The 20,371-nt window shown below is 46.5% G+C and overlaps 1 protein-coding gene across 1 annotated transcript in view; it reads left to right on the forward strand.

The window, feature by feature from the left end:
* The window catches only part of oat (ornithine aminotransferase), a 59,299-nt gene that overhangs the window by 28,972 nt on the left and 9,956 nt on the right, over positions 1-20,371 (forward strand). The window contains 8 exon segments of the mRNA XM_065022909.1: positions 4,536-4,663; positions 5,504-5,626; positions 7,001-7,069; positions 7,072-7,122; positions 10,283-10,346; positions 10,349-10,369; positions 10,372-10,391; positions 17,657-17,801. Coding sequence (XP_064878981.1) covers positions 4,536-4,663; positions 5,504-5,626; positions 7,001-7,069; positions 7,072-7,122; positions 10,283-10,346; positions 10,349-10,369; positions 10,372-10,391; positions 17,657-17,801 — 621 coding nt within the window.

Consider the following 20,371-nt stretch of genomic DNA (forward strand, 5'->3'; position numbering starts at 1 on the left):
GGGGGGGTCCCATCATGTCCTGAGATACGGGGGGGTTCCATCATGTCCTGAGATACGGGGGGTTCCATCATGTCCTGAGATACGGGGGGGGGGTCCCATCATGTCCTGAGATACGGGGGGGGGTTCCATCATGTCCTGAGATACGGGGGGTTCCATCATGTCCTGAGATACGGGGGGTTCCATCATGTCCTGAGATACGGGGGGGGGGGTTCCATCATGTCCTGAGATACGGGGGGTTCCATCATGTCCTGAGATACGGGGGGGGTTCCATCATGTCCTGAGATACGGGGGGGGTCCATCATGTCCTGAGATACGGGGGGTTCCATCATGTCCTGAGATACGGGGGAGATACGGGGTTCCATCATGTCCTGAGATACGGGGGGGGTTCCATCATGTCCTGAGATACGGGGGGTTCCATCATGTCCTGAGATACGGGGGGTTCCATCATGTCCTGAGATACGGGGGGGGGGTTCCATCATGTCCTGAGATACGGGGGGTTCCATCATGTCCTGAGATACGGGGGGGTTCCATCATGTCCTGAGATACGGGGGGGGTTCCATCATGTCCTGAGATACGGGGGGGGTTCCATCATGTCCTGAGATACGGGGGGGGTTCCATCATGTCCTGAGATACGGGGGGGGTTCCATCATGTCCTGAGATACGGGGGGTTCCATCATGTCCTGAGATACGGGGGGTCCATCATGTCCTGAGATACGGGAGGGGGGGTTCCATCATGTCCTGAGATACGGGGGGGGGTTCCATCATGTCCTGAGATACGGGGGGTTCCCATCATGTCCTGAGATACGGGGGGGTTCCATCATGTCCTGAGATACGGGGGGTTCCATCATGTCCTGAGATACGGGGGTTCCATCATGTCCTGAGATACGGGGGGGGGGTTCCATCATGTCCTGAGATACGGGAGGGGGGGGGGGTCCATCATGTCCTGAGATACGGGAGGGGGTTCCATCATGTCCTGAGATACGGGGGGGGGGTCCATCATGTCCTGAGATACGGGGGGGGGGGTTCCATCATGTCCTGAGATACGGGGGGGGTTCCATCATGTCCTGAGATACGGGGGGTTCCATCATGTCCTGAGATACGGGGGGGGGGTGTTCCATCATGTCCTGAGATACGGGGGGTCCATCATGGGATACGGGGTCCTGAGATACGGGGGGGGTTCCATCATGTCCTGAGATACGGGGGGTGTTCCATCATGTCCTGAGATACGGGAGGGGGTCCCATCATGTCCTGAGATACGGGGGGGGGGTTCCATCATGTCCTGAGATACGGGGGGTTCCATCATGTCCTGAGATACGGGGGGGTTCCATCATGTCCTGAGATACGGGGGGTTCCATCATGTCCTGAGATACGGGGGGTTCCATCATGTCCTGAGATACGGGGGGGTGTTCCATCATGTCCTGAGATACGGGGGGGGGGGTTCCATCATGTCCTGAGATACGGGGGGTTCCATCATGTCCTGAGATACGGGGGGGGTTCCATCATGTCCTGAGATACGGGGGGGGGTTCCCATCATGTCCTGAGATCCGGGGGGGGGGGTTCCATCATGTCCTGAGATACGGGGGGTTCCATCATGTCCTGAGATACGGGGGGTTCCATCATGTCCTGAGATACGGGGGGGTCCCATCATGTCCTGAGATACGGGGGGGGGGTCCATCATGTCCTGAGATACGGGGGGTTCCATCATGTCCTGAGATACGGGGGGGGTTCCATCATGTCCTGAGATATACGGGGTCCCATCATGTCCTGAGATACGGGGGGTTCCCATCATGTCCTGAGATACGGGGGGGTTCCCATCATGTCCTGAGATCGGGGGGGGTTCCATCATGTCCTGAGATACGGGGGGTTCCATCATGTCCTGAGATACGGGGGGGGTTCCCATCATGTCCTGAGATACGGGGGGGGGTTCCCATCATGTCCTGAGATACGGGGGGGTTTCCATCATGTCCTGAGATACGGGGGTTCCATCATGTCCTGAGATACGGGGGTTCCATCATGTCCTGAGATACGGGGGGTCCCATCATGTCCTGAGATACGGGGGGTTCCATCATGTCCTGAGATACGGGGGGTCCCATCACGTCCTGAGATACGGGGGGTCCCATCATGTCCTGAGATACGGGGGTTCCATCATGTCCTGAGATACAGGGGGGGTTCCATCATGTCCTGAGATACGGGGGGTTCCATCATGTCCTGAGATACGGGGGGGTTCCATCATGTCCTGAGATACGGGGGGTTCCATCATGTCCTGAGATACGGGGGGGGTTCCCATCATGTCCTGAGATACGGGGGTTCCATCATGTCCTGAGATACGGGGGGGGTCCATCATGTCCTGAGATACGGGGGGTTCCATCATGTCCTGAGATACGGGGGGTCCATCATGTCCTGAGATACGGGGGGGGTCCCATCATGTCCTGAGATACGGGGGGTCCATCATGTCCTGAGATACGGGGGGGTTCCATCATGTCCTGAGATACAGGGGGTTCCATCATGTCCTGAGATACAGGGGGGTTCCATCATGTCCTGAGATACGGGGGGGGTTCCATCATGTCCTGAGATACGGGAGGGGGTTCCATCATGTCCTGAGATACGGGGGGGTTCCATCATGTCCTGAGATACGGGGGGGTTCCATCATGTCCTGAGATACGGGGGGGGTCCCATCATGTCCTGAGATACGGGGGGGGGGGTCCATCATGTCCTGAGATACGGGAGGGGGGGTTCCATCATGTCCTGAGATACGGGGGGTTCCATCATGTCCTGAGATACGGGGAGGTTCCATCATGTCCTGAGATACGGGGGGTTCCATCATGTCCTGAGATACGGGGGAGGTTCCATCATGTCCTGAGATACGGGGGGTTCCATCATGTCCTGAGATACGGGGGGTTCCATCATGTCCTGAGATACGGGGGGTTCCATCATGTCCTGAGATACGGGGGGTTCCATCATGTCCTGAGATACGGGGGATTCCATCATGTCCTGAGATACGGGGGGTTCCATCATGTCCTGAGATACGGGGGGGGTTCCCATCATGTCCTGAGATCCGGGGGGTTCCATCATGTCCTGAGATACGGGGGGTCCATCATGTCCTGAGATACGGGGGGTTCCATCATGTCCTGAGATACGGGGGGGTCCCATCATGTCCTGAGATACGGGGGGTTCCATCATGTCCTGAGATACGGGGGGTTCCATCACGTCCTGAGATACGGGGGGTTCCATCATGTCCTGAGATACGGGGGGTCCATCATGTCCTGAGATACGGGGGGGGTTCCCATCATGTCCTGAGATACGGGGGGTTCCATCATGTCCTGAGATACGGGGGGTTCCATCATGTCCTGAGATACGGGGGGTTCCATCATGTCCTGAGATACGGGGGGTTCCATCATGTCCTGAGATACGGGGGTTCCATCATGTCCTGAGATACGGGGGGGGGGTTCCATCATGTCCTGAGATACGGGGGGGGTTCCATCATGTCCTGAGATACGGGGGGGGTTCCCATCATGTCCTGAGATACGGGGGGGGTTCCCATCATGTCCTGAGATACGGGGGTTCCCATCATGTCCTGAGATACGGGGGGTTCCATCATGTCCTGAGATACGGGGGTCCATCATGTCCTGAGATACGGGGGGTCCCATCACGTCCTGAGATACGGGGGGTTCCATCACGTCCTGAGATACGGGGGGTCCCATCATGTCCTGAGATACAGGGGGGGTCCCATCATGTCCTGAGATACGGGGGTTCCATCATGTCCTGAGATACAGGGGGGTTCCATCATGTCCTGAGATACGGGGGGGGTTCCATCATGTCCTGAGATACAGGGGGTTCCATCATGTCCTGAGATACGGGGGGTTCCATCATGTCCTGAGATACGGGAGGGGGGGTTCCCATCATGTCCTGAGATACGGGGGGTTCCATCATGTCCTGAGATACGGGGGGGTTCCATCATGTCCTGAGATACGGGGGTGGGGGTCCATCATGTCCTGAGATACGGGGGGGGTTCCATCATGTCCTGAGATACGGGAGGGGGTTCCCATCATGTCCTGAGATACGGGGGGGTTCCATCATGTCCTGAGATACGGGGGGTCCCATCATGTCCTGAGATACGGGGGGATTCCATCATGTCCTGAGATACGGGGGTTCCATCACGTCCTGAGATACGGGGGGGGGGGTTCCATCATGTCCTGAGATACGGGGGTTCCATCATGTCCTGAGATACGGGGGGGGGGGGTGTTCCATCACGTCCTGAGATACGGGGCGTTCGTCTATCCTAGCTGTGCATTCCTGAAATACACCTTTTTATAGTGCAGTACAATCATTGTTACGGTGGTGCAGTAGTGCTTGAACCCCGGCATGGCTGCTTGCAGCTATATTTGTTATAAATGTTATTTTGAATGGCATATTCCTGTAATCGTGTTCTAGTTCATTTAGTTCCCTCACGTGGGCAGAATGCATTGGAACTCTGTGCGGTGAACACCATAGAAGAAGGATACTAATTGTACTGTGGCTAACCTCTCCTCCTGTAGATGGTAACTTCTGGGGGAGAACCATGGCCGCCATCTCGAGCTCGACAGATCCTAGCAGTTACGAGGACTTCGGTCCCTTCATGCCCGGCTTTGGCCTCATCCCCTACAACGACATCCCTGCTCTGGAGGTACGTGCTGACATGACTACATCCTCTATAATACTGAACCTTGATGTTACCTCTCTACAGGCCAGTTTCCTGAACCTTGATGTTACCTCTCTACAGGCCAGTTTCCTGAACCTTGATGTTACCTCTCTACAGGCCAGTTTCCTGAACCTTGATGTTACCTCTCTACAGGCCAGTTTCCTGAACCTCTATAATACTGAACCTTAATGTTACCTCTCTACAGGCCAGTTTCCTGAACCTCTATAATACTGAACCTTAATGTTACCTCTCTACAGGCCAGTTTCCTGAACCTTAATGTTACCTCTCTACAGGCCAGTTTCCTGAACCTCTATAATACTGAACCTTAATGTTACCTCTCTACAGGCCAGTTTCCTGGACCTCTATAATACTGAACCTTAATGTTACCTCTCTACAGGCCAGTTTCCTGAACCTTGATGTTACCTCTCTACAGGCCAGTTTCCTGAACCTCTATAATACTGAACCTTAATGTTACCTCTCTACAGGCCAGTTTCCTGAACCTTGATGTTACCTCTCTACAGGCCAGTTTCCTGGACCTTAATGTTACCTCTCTACAGGCCAGTTTCCTGGACCTTAATGTTACCTCTCTACAGGCCAGTTTCCTGAACCTTAATGTTACCTCTCTACAGGCCAGTTTCCTGGAGCCAGATTAGGCCTAGTCCTGTTTGAGCATGCTTAGTCCAGACGAAGTCTTGGTCTGGGGAAATGGGCCTTTCTTCCATATTGAGTCAGTATACTCAGCAAAGGGAGAGTCTCCATCACTGTAAAATCCCTTGATGAGATGTGAACTGTTATCGCTGACTGTGTGCTGATGGTTGTGCCCAGAAAGCTCTCCAGGACCCTAACGTAACAGCCTTCATGGTGGAGCCCATCCAGGGAGAGGCTGGGGTCGTGGTCCCTGACCCCGGATACCTCACCACGGTCAGACAACTCTGCACTCGGAACAACGTGAGTACGAGACGTTTCGGCGTCGACACACACAAAAAAAAAAAGGCCTTGACAATCAACGGTTGATCTTTTTGTGTCTTTCGGAAACAGACACTTTTGGTTGATTGTTCCATCTGTCCATGTGTCAATGTTTTATTATTGTTGTAAAATAAATAAATAAATAAATACTGATATAGCTTCTTCCTTGTTACTGTGCTTCCCTGTGTTTGGGTCTAGAGACCAGGTTATTATAAAACACTTTTGTGGCAACTGTTGATTTTAAAAAGGCCTTTTTATAAATGAAATGTGATTGAATATCTCCTTCTGCATGGTGTTTAGGTGCTGTTCATAGCCGATGAGGTGGCTGTAGAGGCCCAGTCAGACATAGACTCTACTGATACCTCTTTAGGTGCTGTTCATAGCCAATGAGGTGGCTGTAGAGGCCCAGTCAGACATAGACTCTACTGATACCTCTTTAGGTGCTGTTCATAGCCAATGAGGTGGCTGTAGAGGCCCAGTCAGACATAGACTCTACTGATACCTCTTTAGGTGCTGTTCATAGCCGATGAGGTGGCTGTAGAGGCCCAGTCAGACATAGACTCTACTGATACCTCTTTAGGTGCTGTTCATAGCCGATGAGGTGGCTGTAATGTAGAGGCCCAGTCAGACATAGACTCTACTGATACCTCTTTAGGTGCTGTTCATAGCCGATGAGGTGGCTGTAGAGGCCCAGTCAGACATAGACTCTACTGATACCTCTTTAGGTGCTGTTCATAGCCAATGAGGTGGCTGTAGAGGCCCAGTCAGACATAGACTCTACTGATACCTCTTTAGGTGCTGTTCATAGCCGATGAGGTGGCTGTAATGTAGAGGCCCAGTCAGACATAGACTCTACTGATACCTCTCTGTTCCTATGTTTAGGTGCTGTTCATAGCCGATGAGGTGGCTGTAATGTAGAGGCCCAGTCAGACATAGACTCTACTGTCTGTTCCCATGTTCAGGTGCTGTTCATAGCCAATGAGGTGGCTGTAATGTAGAGGCCCAGTCAGACATAGACTCTACTGATACCTCTCTGTTCCTATGTTTAGGTGCTGTTCATAGCCGATGAGGTGGCTGTAATGTAGAGGCCCAGTCAGACATAGACTCTACTGTCTGTTCCCATGTTCAGGTGCTGTTCATAGCCGATGAGGTGGCTGTAGAGGCCCAGTCAGACATAGACTCTACTGATACCTCTTTAGGTGCTGTTCATAGCCGATGAGGTGGTTGTAATGTAGAGGCCCAGTCAGACATAGACTCTACTGATACCTCTTTAGGTGCTGTTCATAGCCGATGAGGTGGCTGTAGAGGCCCAGTCAGACATAGACTCTACTGATACCCCTCTGTTCCCATGTTCAGGTGCTGTTCATAGCCGACGAGGTGCAGACTGGACTGGCCCGTAGAGGCCCAGTCAGGCATAGACCACTGATACGTCTGATCTCGTGATCCTGGGAAAGGCTCTGTCAGGTGGCGTCTACCCTGTGAGTAAACACTGTTACACTACCGTTCTCTGCAATGTTGTTGTGCTCCTCGTTTTGATTGACTGAATGAAAATGCTGTCTAATAATTTAGTGTGGGATGGGCCTCATTTTAATACATGAATATTCAGGGGTTAATTCACTTCCTTTTGTGACTCACTGCTTATTCAGCCTGTTGGGACTGTTGGGACTGGGTCATGTTGGGACTGGGTCATGTTGGGACTGGGTCATGTTGGGACTGGGTCATGTTGGGACTGTTGGGACTGGGTCTGTTGGGACTGGGTCATGTTGGGACTGTTGGGATAGGTCATGTTGACTGGGTCATGTTGGGACTGGGTCATGTTGGGACTGTTGGGACTGGGTCATGTTGGGACTGGGTCATGTTGGGACTGTTGGGACTGTTGGGACTGGGTCATGTTGGGACTGGGTCATGTTGGGACTGAGGTGGGTCATGTTGGGACTGTTGGGACTGGGTCATGTTGGGACTGGGTCATGTTGGGACTGGGTCATGTTGGGACTGTTGGGACTGGGTCATGTTGGGACTGGGTCATGTTGGGACTGTTGGGACTGTTGGGACTGGGTCATGTTGGGACTGTTGGGACTGGGTCATGTTGGGACTGGGTCATGTTGGGACTGTTGGGACTGGGTCATGTTGGGACTGTTGGGACTGGGTCATGTTGGGACTGGGTCATGTTGGGACTGGGTCATGTTGGGACTGTTGGGACTGGGTCATGTTGGGATGAGGTGGTTGGGACTGTTTGACTGGGTCATGTTGGGACTGGGTCATGTTGGGACTCTACTGGGACTGGGCCTGTTGGGACTGGGCCATGTTGGGACTAGCCATGTTGGGACTGGGTCATGTTGGGACTGGCCCATGTTGGGACTGTTTGACTGGGTCATGTTGGGACTGGGTCATGTTCCCATGTTCAGGTGACTGGGCCATGTTGGGACTGGGCCATGTTGGGGCTGTTGGGACTGGGCCATGTTGGGACTGGGTCATGTTGGGACTGTGTCATGTTGGGACTGGGTCATGTTGGGACTGGGTCATGTTGGGACTGTTTGGACTGGGTCATGTTGGGACTGGGTCATGATGGGACTGTTGGGACTGGGTCATGTTGGGACTGGGTCATGTTGGGACTGGGTCATGTTGGGACTGGGCCATGTTGGGACTGGGCCATGTTGGGACTGGGTCATGTTGGGGCTGGGTCATGTTGGGACTGTTGGGACTGGGTCATGTTGGGACTGTTGGGACTGGGTCATGTTGGGACTGGGTCATGTTGGGACTGGGTCATGTTGGGACTGTTGGGACTGGGTCATGTTGGGACTGGGTCATGTTGGGACTGTTGGGACTGTTGGGACTGGGTCATGTTGGGACTGGGTCATGTTGGGACTGTTGGGACTGGGTCATGTTGGGACTGGGTCATGTTGGGACTGTTGGGACTGGGTCATGTTGGGACTGGGTCATGTTGGGACTGTTGGGACTGGGTCATGTTGGGACTGGGTCATGTTGGGACTGTTGGGACTGGGTCATGTTGGGACTGTTGGGACTGGGTCATGTTGGGACTGTTGGGACTGGGTCATGTTGGGACTGTTGGGACTGGGTCATGTTGGGACTGGGTCATGTTGGGACTGGGTCATGTTGGGACTGTTGGGACTGGGTCATGTTGGGACTGGGTCATGTTGGGACTGTTTGGACTGGGTCATGTTGGGACTGGGCCATGTTGGGACTGGGTCATGTTGGGACTGGGTCATGTTGGGACTGTTTGGACTGGGTCATGTTGGGACTGGGCCATGTTGGGACTGGGCCATGTTGGGACTGGGCCATGTTGGGGCTGTTGGGACTGGGCCATGTTGGGACTGGGTCATGTTGGGACTGTGTCATGTTGGGACTGGGTCATGTTGGGACTGGGTCATGTTGGGACTGTTTGGACTGGGTCATGTTGGGACTGGGTCATGTTGGGACTGTTGGGACTGGGTCATGTTGGGACTGGGTCATGTTGGGACTGGGTCATGTTGGGACTGGGCCATGTTGGGACTGGGCCATGTTGGGACTGGGCCATGTTGGGACTGGGTCATGTTGGGGCTGGGTCATGTTGGGACTGTTGGGACTGGGTCATGTTGGGACTGGGTCATGTTGGGACTGGGTCATGTTGGGACTGTTGGGACTGGGTCATGTTGGGACTGTTGGGACTGGGTCATGTTGGGACTGGGTCATGTTGGGACTGTTGGGACTGGGTCATGTTGGGACTGGGTCATGTTGGGACTGGGTCATGTTGGGACTGGGACTGTTGGGACTGGGTCATGTTGGGACTGTTGGGTCATGTTGGGACTGGGTCATGTTGGGACTGGGTCATGTTGGGACTGGGTCATGTTGGGACTGTTGGGACTGGGTCATGTTGGGACTGGGTCATGTTGGGACTGGGGCATGTTGGGACTGGGTCATGTTGGGACTGGGTCATGTTGGGACTGTTGGGACTGGGTCATGTTGGGACTGGGTCATGTTGGGACTGTTGGGACTGGGTCATGTTGGGACTGTTGGGACTGGGTCATGTTGGAACTGTTGGGACTGGGTCATGTTGGGACTGGGTCATGTTGGGACTGGGCCATGTTGGGACTGGGTCATGTTGGGACTGGGTCATGTTGGGGCTGGGTCATGTTGGGACTGTTGGGACTGGGTCATGTTGGGACTGTTGGGACTGGGTCATTTTGGGACTGTTGGGACTGGGTCATGTTGGGACTGTTGGGACTGGGTCATGTTGGGACTGGGTCATGTTGGGACTGTTGGGACTGGGTCATGTTGGGACTGGGTCATGTTGGGACTGGGGCATGTTGGGACTGGGTCATGTTGGGACTGGGTCATGTTGGGACTGTTGGGACTGGGTCATGTTGGGACTGGGTCATGTTGGGACTGGGTCATGTTGGGACTGTTGGGACTGGGTCATGTTGGGACTGTTGGGACTGGGTCATGTTGGGACTGTTGGGACTGGGTCATGTTGGGACTGGGTTATGTTGGGACTGTTGGGACTGTTGGGACTGGGTCATGTTGGGACTGGGTCATGTTGGGACTGTTGGGACTGGGTCATGTTGGGACTGGGTCATGTTGGGACTGGGTCATGTTGGGACTGGGTCATGTCAGTCTCTGATATATACCTTGTCCTGTCAGGTGTCTGCGGTGCTGTGTGATGATGAGGTGATGCTGACCATCAAGCCTGGAGAGCACGGCTCATGTTGGGAAACCCTCTGGCCTGTGGCGTGCCATGGCAGCTCTAGAGGTATGTGGGACTTTTAGTTATTCAGCTAGTTAATTATTTAGCTTGGACAGATTCAGCTAGTTAGTTAGTTATTTGGCTATGGACAGATTCAGCTGTTGGGCTATGGACAGATTCAGCTAGTTAGGATTTGGCTATGGACAGATTCAGTTAGGACTGGACAGATTCAGCTAGTTGTTATTTATTTGGCTATGGACAGATTCAGCTAGTTAGTTATTTAGCTATGGACAGATTCAGCTAGTTAATTATTTGGTTATGGACAGATTCAGCTAGTTAGTTATTTAGCTATGGACAGATTCAGCTAGTTAGTTATTTGGCTATGGACAGATTCAGCTAGTTAGTTATTTAGCTATGGACAGATTCAGCTAGTTAGTTATTTGGCTATGGACAGATTCAGTTAGTTAGTTATTTAGCTATGGACAGATTCAGCTAGTTAATTATTTGGTTATGGACAGATTCAGCTAGTTAGTTATTTAGCTATGGACAGATTCAGCTAGTTAGTTATTTGGCTATGGACAGATTCAGCTAGTTAGTTATTTATTTGGCTATGGACAGATTCAGCTAGTTAGTTATTTATTTGGCTATGGACAGATTCAGCTAGTTAGTTATTTATTTGGCTATGGACAGATTCAGCTAGTTAGTTATTTGGCTATGGACAGATTCAGTTAGTTAGTTATTTAGCTATGGACAGATTCAGCTAGTTAATTATTTGGTTATGGACAGATTCAGCTAGTTAGTTATTTGGCTATGGACAGATTCAGCTAGTTAGTTATTTATTTGGCTATGGACAGATTCAGCTAGTTAGTTATTTATTTGGCTATGGACAGATTCAGCTAGTTAGTTATTTATTTGGCTATGGACAGATTCAGCTAGTTAGTTATTTAGCTATGGACAGATTCAGCTAGTTAGTTATTTGACTATGGACAGATTCAGTTAGTTAGTTATTTGACTATGGACAGATTCAGCTAGTTAGTTATTTGACTATGGACAGATTCAGCTAGTTAGTTATTTAGCTATGGACAGATTCAGCTAGTTAGTTATTTAGCTATGGACAGATTCAGCTAGTTAGTTATTTATTTGGCTATGGACAGATTCAGCTAGTTAGTTATTTAGCTATGGACAGATTCAGCTAGTTAGTTATTTAGCTATGGACAGATTCAGCTAGTTAGTTATTTAGCTGTGGACAGATTCAGCTAGTTAGTTATTTATTTGGCTATGGACAGATTCAGCTAGTTAGTTATTTAGCTATGGACAGATTCAGCTAGTTAGTTATTTAGCTATGGACAGATTCAGCTAGTTAGTTATTTAGCTATGGACAGATTCAGTTAGTTAGTTAGTTATTTGGCTATGGACAGATTCAGTTAGTTAGTTAGTTATTTGGCTATGGACAGATTCAGTTAGTTAGTTAGTTATTTAGCTATGGACAGATTCAGTTAGTTAGTTATTTGGCTATGGACAGATTCAGCTAGTTAGTTATTTAGCTATGGACAGATTCAGCTAGTTATTTATTTGGCTATGGACAGATTCAGCTAGTTAGTTAGTTATTTGGCTATAGACAGATTCAGCTAGTTAGTTAGTTATTTGGCTATAGACAGATTCAGCTAGTTAGTTAGTTATTTGGCTATGGACAGATTCAGCTAGTTAGTTAGTTATTTGGCTATGGACAGATTCAGCTAGTTAGTTAGTTATTTAGCTATGGACAGATTCAGATAGTTAGTTATTTGGCTATGGACAGATTCAGCTAGTTAGTTATTTGGCTATGGACAGATTCAGCTAGTTAGTTATTTAGCTATGGACAGATTCAGCTAGTTAGTTAGTTATTTGGCTATGGACAGATTCAGCTAGTTAGTTAGTTATTTGGCTATGGACAGATTCAGCTAGTTAATTATTTGGCTATGGACAGATTCAGCTAGTTAGTTATTTAGCTATGGACAGATTCAGCTAGTTAGTTATTTGGCTATGGACAGATTCGGCTAGTTAGTTATTTAGCTATGGACAGATTCATCTAGTTAATTATTTGGCTATGTACAGATTCAGCTAGTTAGTTATTTGGCTATGGACAGATTCAGCTAGTTAGTTAGTTATTTAGCTATGGACAGATTCATCTAGTTAATTATTTGGCTATGGACAGATTCAGCTAGTTAGTTAGTTATTTGGCTATGGACAGATTCAGCTAGTTAGTTATTTAGCTATGGACAGATTCAGCTAGTTAGTTATTTGGCTATGGACAGATTCAGCTAGTTAGTTATTTAGCTATGGACAGATTCAGCTAGTTAGCTAGTTAGTTAGTTATTTGGTTATGGACAGATTCAGCTAGTTAGTTATTTAGCTATGGACAGATTCAGCTAGTTAGTTATTTATTTGGCTATGGACAGATTCAGCTAGTTAGTTATTTAGCTATGGACAGATTCAGCTAGTTAGTTATTTGGCTATGGACAGATTCAGCTAGTTAGTTATTTATTTGGCTATGGACAGATTCAGCTAGTTAGTTATTTATTTGGCTATGGACAGATTCAGCTAGTTAGTTATTTATTTGGCTATGGACAGATTCAGCTAGTTAGTTATTTAGCTATGGACAGATTCAGCTAGTTAGTTATTTGACTATGGACAGATTCAGTTAGTTAGTTATTTGGCTATGGACAGATTCAGTTAGTTAGTTAGTTATTTGGCTATGGACAGATTCAGCTAGTTAGTTATTTGGCTATGGACAGATTCAGCTAGTTAGTTATTTAGCTATGGACAGATTCAGCTAGTTAGTTATTTAGCTATGGACAGATTCAGCTAGTTAGTTAGTTATTTGGCTATGGACAGATTCAGCTAGTTAGTTAGTTATTTGGCTATGGACAGATTCAGTTAGTTATTTATTTAGCTATGGACAGATTCAGCTAGTTAGTTATTTAGCTATGGACAGATTCAGCTAGTTAGTTATTTAGCTATGGACAGATTCAGCTAGTTAGTTATTTAGCTATGGACAGATTCAGCTAGTTAGTTAGTTATTTGGCTATGGACAGATTCAGCTAGTTAGTTAGTTATTTGGCTATGGACAGATTCAGCTAGTTAGTTAGTTATTTGGCTATGGACAGATTCAGCTAGTTAGTTAGTTATTTAGCTATGGACAGATTCAGCTAGTTAGTTATTTGGCTATGGACAGATTCAGATAGTTAGTTATTTGGCTATGGACAGATTCAGCTAGTTAGTTATTTGGCTATGGACAGATTCAGCTAGTTAGTTATTTAGCTATGGACAGATTCAGCTAGTTAGTTATTTGGCTATGGACAGATTCAGCTAGTTACTTATTTGGCTATGGACAGATTCAGCTAGTTAGTTATTTGGCTATGGACAGATTCAGCTAGTTAGTTAGTTATTTGGCTATGGACAGATTCAGCTAGTTAATTATTTGGCTATGGACAGATTCAGCTAGTTAGTTATTTAGCTATGGACAGATTCAGCTAGTTAGTTATTTGGCTATGGACAGATTCAGCTAGTTAGTTATTTAGCTATGGACAGATTCAGCTAGTTAGTTATTTAGCTATGGACAGATTCAGCTAGTTAGCTAGTTAGTTAGTTATTTGGTTATGGACAGATTCAGCTAGTTAGTTATTTAGCTATGGACAGATTCAGCTAGTTAGTTATTTGGCTATGGACAGATTCAGCTAGTTAGTTATTTAGCTATGGACAGATTCAGCTAGTTAGTTATTTGGCTATGGATAGATTCAGTTAGTTAGTTATTTGGCTATGGACAGATTCAGCTAGTTAGTTATTTAGCTATGGACAGATTCAGCTAGTTAGTTATTTAGCTATGGACAGATTCAGCTAGTTAGTTAGTTATTTGGCTATGGACAGATTCAGTTAGTTAGTTATTTGGCTATGGACAGATTCAGCTAGTTAGTTATTTAGCTATGGACAGATTCAGCTAGTTAGTTATTTGGCTATGGACAGATTCAGCTAGTTAGTTATTTAGCTATGGACAGATTCAGCTAGTTAGTTATTTAGCTATGGACAGATTCAGCTAGTTAGTTAGTTATTTGGCTATGGACAGATTCAGTTAGTTAGTTAGTTATTTAGCTATGGACAGATTCAGCTAGTTCGTTATTTGGCTATGGACAGATTCAGCTAGTTAGTTATTTAGCTATGGACAGATTCAGCTAGTTAGTTATTTAGCTATGGACAGATTCAGTTAGTTAGTTATTTGGCTATTGACAGATTCAGCTAGTTAGTTATTTAGCTATGGACAGATTCAGCTAGTTAGTTAGTTATTTGGCTATGGACAGATTCAGCTAGTTAGTTATTTAGCTATGGACAGATTCAGCTAGTTAGTTAGTTATTTGGCTATGGACAGATTCAGCTAGTTAGTTATTTAGCTATGGACAGATTCAGCTAGTTAGTTATTTAGCTATGGACAGATTCAGCTAGTTAGTTATTTGGCTATGGACAGATTCAGCTAGTTAGTTATTTAGCTATGGACAGATTCAGTTAGTTAGTTATTTAGCTATGGACAGATTCAGCTAGTTAGTTAGTTATTTGGCTATGGACAGATTCAGCTAGTTAGTTATTTAGCTATGGACAGATTCAGTTAGTTAGTTAGTTATTTGGCTATGGACAGATTCAGTTAGTTAGTTAGTTATTTGGCTATGGACAGATTCAGCTAGTTAGTTAGTTATTTGGCTATGGACAGATTCAGCTAGTTAGTTATTTAGCTATGGACAGATTCAGCTAGTTAGTTAGTTATTTGGCTATGGACAGATTCAGCTAGTTATTTAGTTAAGATGGACAGATTCAGCTAGTTAGTTAGTTATTTGGCTATGGACAGATTCAGCTAGTTAGTTAGTTATTTGGCTATGGACAGATTCAGCTAGTTAGTTATTTGGCTATGGACAGATTCAGCTAGCTAGTTAGTTATTTGGCTATGGACAGATTCAGCTAGCTAGTTAGTTATTTGGCTATGGACAGATTCAGCTAGTTAGTTAGTTATTTGGCTATGGACAGATTCAGTTAGTTAGTTATTTGGCTATGGACAGATTCAGCTAGTTAGTTATTTGGCTATGGACAGATTCAGCTAGTTAGTTAGTTATTTGGCTATGGACAGATTCAGTTAGTTAGTTATTTGGCTATGGACAGATTCAGCTAGTTAGTTATTTGGCTATTGACAGATTCAGCTAGTTAGTTATTTGGCTATGGACAGATTCAGCTAGTTAGTTATTTAGCTATGGACAGATTCAGCTAGTTAGTTATTTAGCTATGGACAGATTCAGCTAGTTAGTTATTTGGCTATGGACAGATTCAGCTAGTTAGTTATTTAGCTATGGACAGATTCAGCTAGTTAGTTATTTGGCTATGGACAGATTCAGATGGGTACTGTATCTGACTAGCTGGTTTAGTAAGATGGGATACTCCCCAGAGCAACAGACAGATGAGAGTACTGTATCTGACTAGCTGGTTTAGTAAGATGGGATACTCCCCAGAGCAACAGACAGATGAGAGTACTGTATCTGACTAGCTGGTTTAGTAAGACGGGATACTCCCCAGAGCAACAGACAGATGAGAGTACTGTATCTGGCTAGCTGGTTTAGTAAGACGGGATACTCCCCAGAGCAACAGACAGATGAGAGTACTGTATCTGACTAGCTGGTTTAGTAAGACGGGATACTCCCCAGAGCAACAGACAGATGAGAGCACTTCAAAGCAGTGGGTGGGACCATCCTATCTCCTCTGAGTGATTGCTATGTACAGTAGAGAGGCTATATACAGTAGAGAGGCTATATACAGTAGAGGCTGTATACAGTAGAGAGGCTATGTACAGTAGAGAGGCTATGTACAATAGAGAGGTTATATACAGTAGAGAGGCTATATACAGTAGAGAGGCTATATACAGTAGAGGGGTTATATACAGTAGAGGGGTTATATACAGTAGAGAGGCTATATACAGTAGAGAGGCTATATACAGTAGAGGGGCTATATACAGTAGAGGGGCTATATACAGTAGAGAGGCTATATACAGTAGAGAGGCTATATACAGTAGAGGGCTATATACAGTAGAGAGGCTATATACAGTAGAGAGGCTATATACAATAGAGAGGCTATATACAGTAGAGGGGCTATATACAGTAGAGGGGCTATATACAGTAGAGAGGTTATATACAGTAGAGAGGCTATATACAGTAGGGAGGTTATATACAGTAGTGAGGTTATATACAGTAGAGGTTATATACAATATAGGTTATATACAGTATTGAGGCTATATACAGTAGAGGGGTTATATACAGTAGAGAGGTTATATACAGTAGAGGGGTTATATACAGTAGAGGGGTTATATACAGTAGAGAGGTTATATACAGTAGAGGGGCTATATACAGTAGAGAGGCTATATACAGTAGAGAGGCTATATACAGTAGTGAGGTTATATACAGTAGTGAGGTTATATACAATATAGGTTATATACAGTATTGAGGCTATATACAGTAGAGAGGTTATATACAGTAGAGAGGCTATATACAATAGAGGGGTTATATACAGTAGTGAGGTTATATACAGTAGTGAGGTTATATACAATATAGGTTATATACAGTATTGAGGCTATATACAGTAGAGAGGCTATATACAGTAGAGAGGTTATATACAGTAGAGAGGCTATATACAATAGAGGGGTTATATACAGTAGAGGGGTTATATACAGTAGAGGGGTTATATACAGTAGAGGGGTTATATACAGTAGAGAGGTTATATACAGTAGAGAGGTTATATACAGTAGAGAGGTTATATACAGTAGAGGTTATATACAGTAGAGGGGCTATATACAGTAGAGAGGTTATATACAGTAGAGGGATTATGTACAGTAGAGAGGCTATATACAATAGAGGGGTTATATACAGTAGAGGTTATATACAGTAGTGGGGCTATATACAGTAGAGAGGTTATATACAGTAGAGGGTTATATACAGTAGAGAGGTTATATACAGTAGAGAGGCTATATACAGTAGAGAGGTTATATACAATAGAGGGGTTATACAGTAGAGGGTTATATATACAGTAGAGGGCTATATACAGTAGAGGGGCTATATACAGTAGAGGGGCTATATACAGTAGAGGGGCTATATACAGTAGAGAGGTTATATACAGTAGAGAGGTTATATACAGTAGAGAGGCTATATACAGTAGAGGGGCTATATACAGTAGAGGGGTTATATACAGTAGAGAGGTTATATACAGTAGAGAGGCTGATTTGAGGTAGTAACAGGCCTCCTCTAACAGTACGTTGTTCTCCCTGACAGGTTCTGGAGGAAGAGAAGCTGGCGGAGAACGCTGAGAAGATGGGCCAGTTGCTGAGGTCAGAACTGTCGAAGCTTCCTAAAGAGATCGTCCCCATCGTCCGGGGGAAGGGTCTCCTCAACGCCATCGTCATCAAGGAGACTAAAGGTACGGTTGTATCTGATGTGGAATCACTTGGCTGTTAGACACGCCATCGTCGTCAAGGAGACTAAAGGTATGGGTGTATCTGATGTGGAATCACACACCATCGTCGTCAAGGAGACTAAAGGTACGGTTGTATCTGATGTGGAATCACTTGGCTGTTAGACACACCATCGTCGTCAAGGAGACTAAAGGTACGGGTGTATCTGATGTGGAATCACACCATCGTCGTCAAGGAGACTAAAGGTACGGTTGTATCTGATGTGGAATCACTTGGCTGTTAGACACGCCATCGTCGGGGTCAAGGGTTACTGATGTGGAACCCTTCAACAGATATCACCAACCCTTCAAGGAGACTAAACCAACCCTTCAACAGATACTAACACCAACCGTTCAACAGATACTAACACCAACCGATCAACAGATACTGACACCAACCCTTCAACAGATACTAACACCAACCCTTCAACAGATACTAACACCAACCCTTCAACAGATACTAACACCAACCGTTCAACAGATACTGACACATTTACATTTACATTTACATTTAAGTCATTTAGCAGACGCTCTTATCCAGAGCGACTTACAAATTGGTGCATTCAGCTTATGACATCCACCAACCCTTCAACAGATACTAACACCAACCCTTCAACAGATACTAACACCAACCGTTCAACAGATACTAACACCAACCCTTCAACAGATACTAACACAAACCCTTCAACAGATACTAACACCAACCCTTCAACAGATACTAACACAAACCCTTCAACAGATACTAACACCAACCCTTCAACAGATACTAACACCAACCCTTCAACAGATACTAACACCAACCCTTCAACAGATACTAACACAAACCCTTCAACAGATACTAACACCAACCCTTCAACAGATACTGACACCAACCCTTCAACAGATACTAACACCAACCCTTCAACAGATACTAACACCAACCCTTCAACAGATACTAACACCAACCCTTCAACAGATACTAACACCAACCCTTCAACAGATACTAACACCAACCCTTCAACAGATACTAACACCAACCCTTCAACAGATACTAACACAACCCCTTCAACAGATACTAACACCAACCCTTCAACAGATACTAACACCAACCCTTCAACAGATACTAACACCAATCCTATTAACCGGGCCACCTCTTTCTTCTTCCTGTAGAGCAGGGTTGGTTGGGTAACATTTCTTCTTCCTGTAGAGCAGGGTTGGTTGGGTAACATTTCTTCTTCTTGTAGAGCAGGGTTGGTTGGGTAACTCTTTCTTCTTCCTGTCGAGCAGGGTTGGTTGGGTAACATTTCTTCTTCCTGTAGAGCAGGGTTGGGTAACATTTCTTCTTCCTGTAGAGCAGGGTTGGGTAACATTTCTTCTTCCTGTAGAGCAGGGTTGGGTAACATTTCTTCTTCCTGTAGAGCAGGGTTGGGTAACATTTCATCTTCCTGTAGAACAGGGTTGGGTAACATTTCTTCTTCCTGTAGAACAGGGTTGGGTAACATTTCTTCTTCCTGTAGAGCAGGGTTGGGTAACATTTCTTCTTCCTGTAGAGCAGGGTTGGGTAACATTTCTTCTTCCTGTAGAGCAGGGTTGGGTAACATTTCTTCTTCCTGTAGAGCAGGGTTGGGTAACATTTCTTCTTCCTGTAGAACAGGGTTGGGTAACATTTCTTCTTCCTGTAGAGCAGGGTTGGGTAACATTTCTTCTTCCTGTAGAGCAGGGTTGGGTAACTATTTCTTCTTCCTGTAGAGCAGGGTTGGGTAACTCTTTCTTCTTCCTGTAGAACAGGGTTGGGTAACATTTCTTCTTCCTGTAGAGCAGGGTTGGGTAACATTTCTTCTTCCTGTAGAACAGGGTTGGGTAACATTTCTTCTTCCTGTAGAACAGGGTTGGGTAACATTTCTTCTTCCTGTAGAACAGGGTTGGGTAACATTTCTTCTTCCTGTAGAGCAGGGTTGGGTAACATTTCTTCTTCATGTAGAGCAGGGTTGGGTAACATTTCTTCTTCCTGTAGTAGAGCAGGGTTGGGTAACATTTCTTCTTCCTGTAGAGCAGGGTTGGGTAACTCTTTCTTCTTCCTGTAGAACAGGGTTGGGTAACATTTCTTCTTCCTGTAGAACAGGGTTGGGTAACATTTCTTCTTCCTGTAGAGCAGGGTTGGGTGGGTTCTTCCTGTAGAGCAGGGTTGGGTGGGTTCTTCCTGTAGAGCAGGGTTGGGTGGGTTCTTCCTGTAGAGCAGGGTTGGGTGGGTTCTTCCTGTAGAGCAGGGTTGGGTGGGTTCTTCCTGTAGAGCAGGGTTGGGTGGGTTCTTCCTGTAGAGCAGGGTTGGGTGGGTTCTTCCTGTAGAGCAGGGTTGGGTGGGTTCTTCCTGTAGAGCAGGGTTGGGTGGGTTCTTCCTGAGATAATTCTTCCTGGGCTCCCTCAGATAATTTGCCACCAAGTTCTTTATTTTATTTTTGAGTAACTCAGTCGGGGTCTCGACTTACTGTTGCTAGGTAGAACAGTAGAATACATGTGTGTGTTATTATAATGATCTATCACTGATCTGTTATTATAAT

This window comes from Oncorhynchus nerka, linkage group LG10 (genome assembly GCF_034236695.1).
Source record: "Oncorhynchus nerka isolate Pitt River linkage group LG10, Oner_Uvic_2.0, whole genome shotgun sequence".
NCBI lineage: Eukaryota > Metazoa > Chordata > Actinopteri > Salmoniformes > Salmonidae > Oncorhynchus > Oncorhynchus nerka.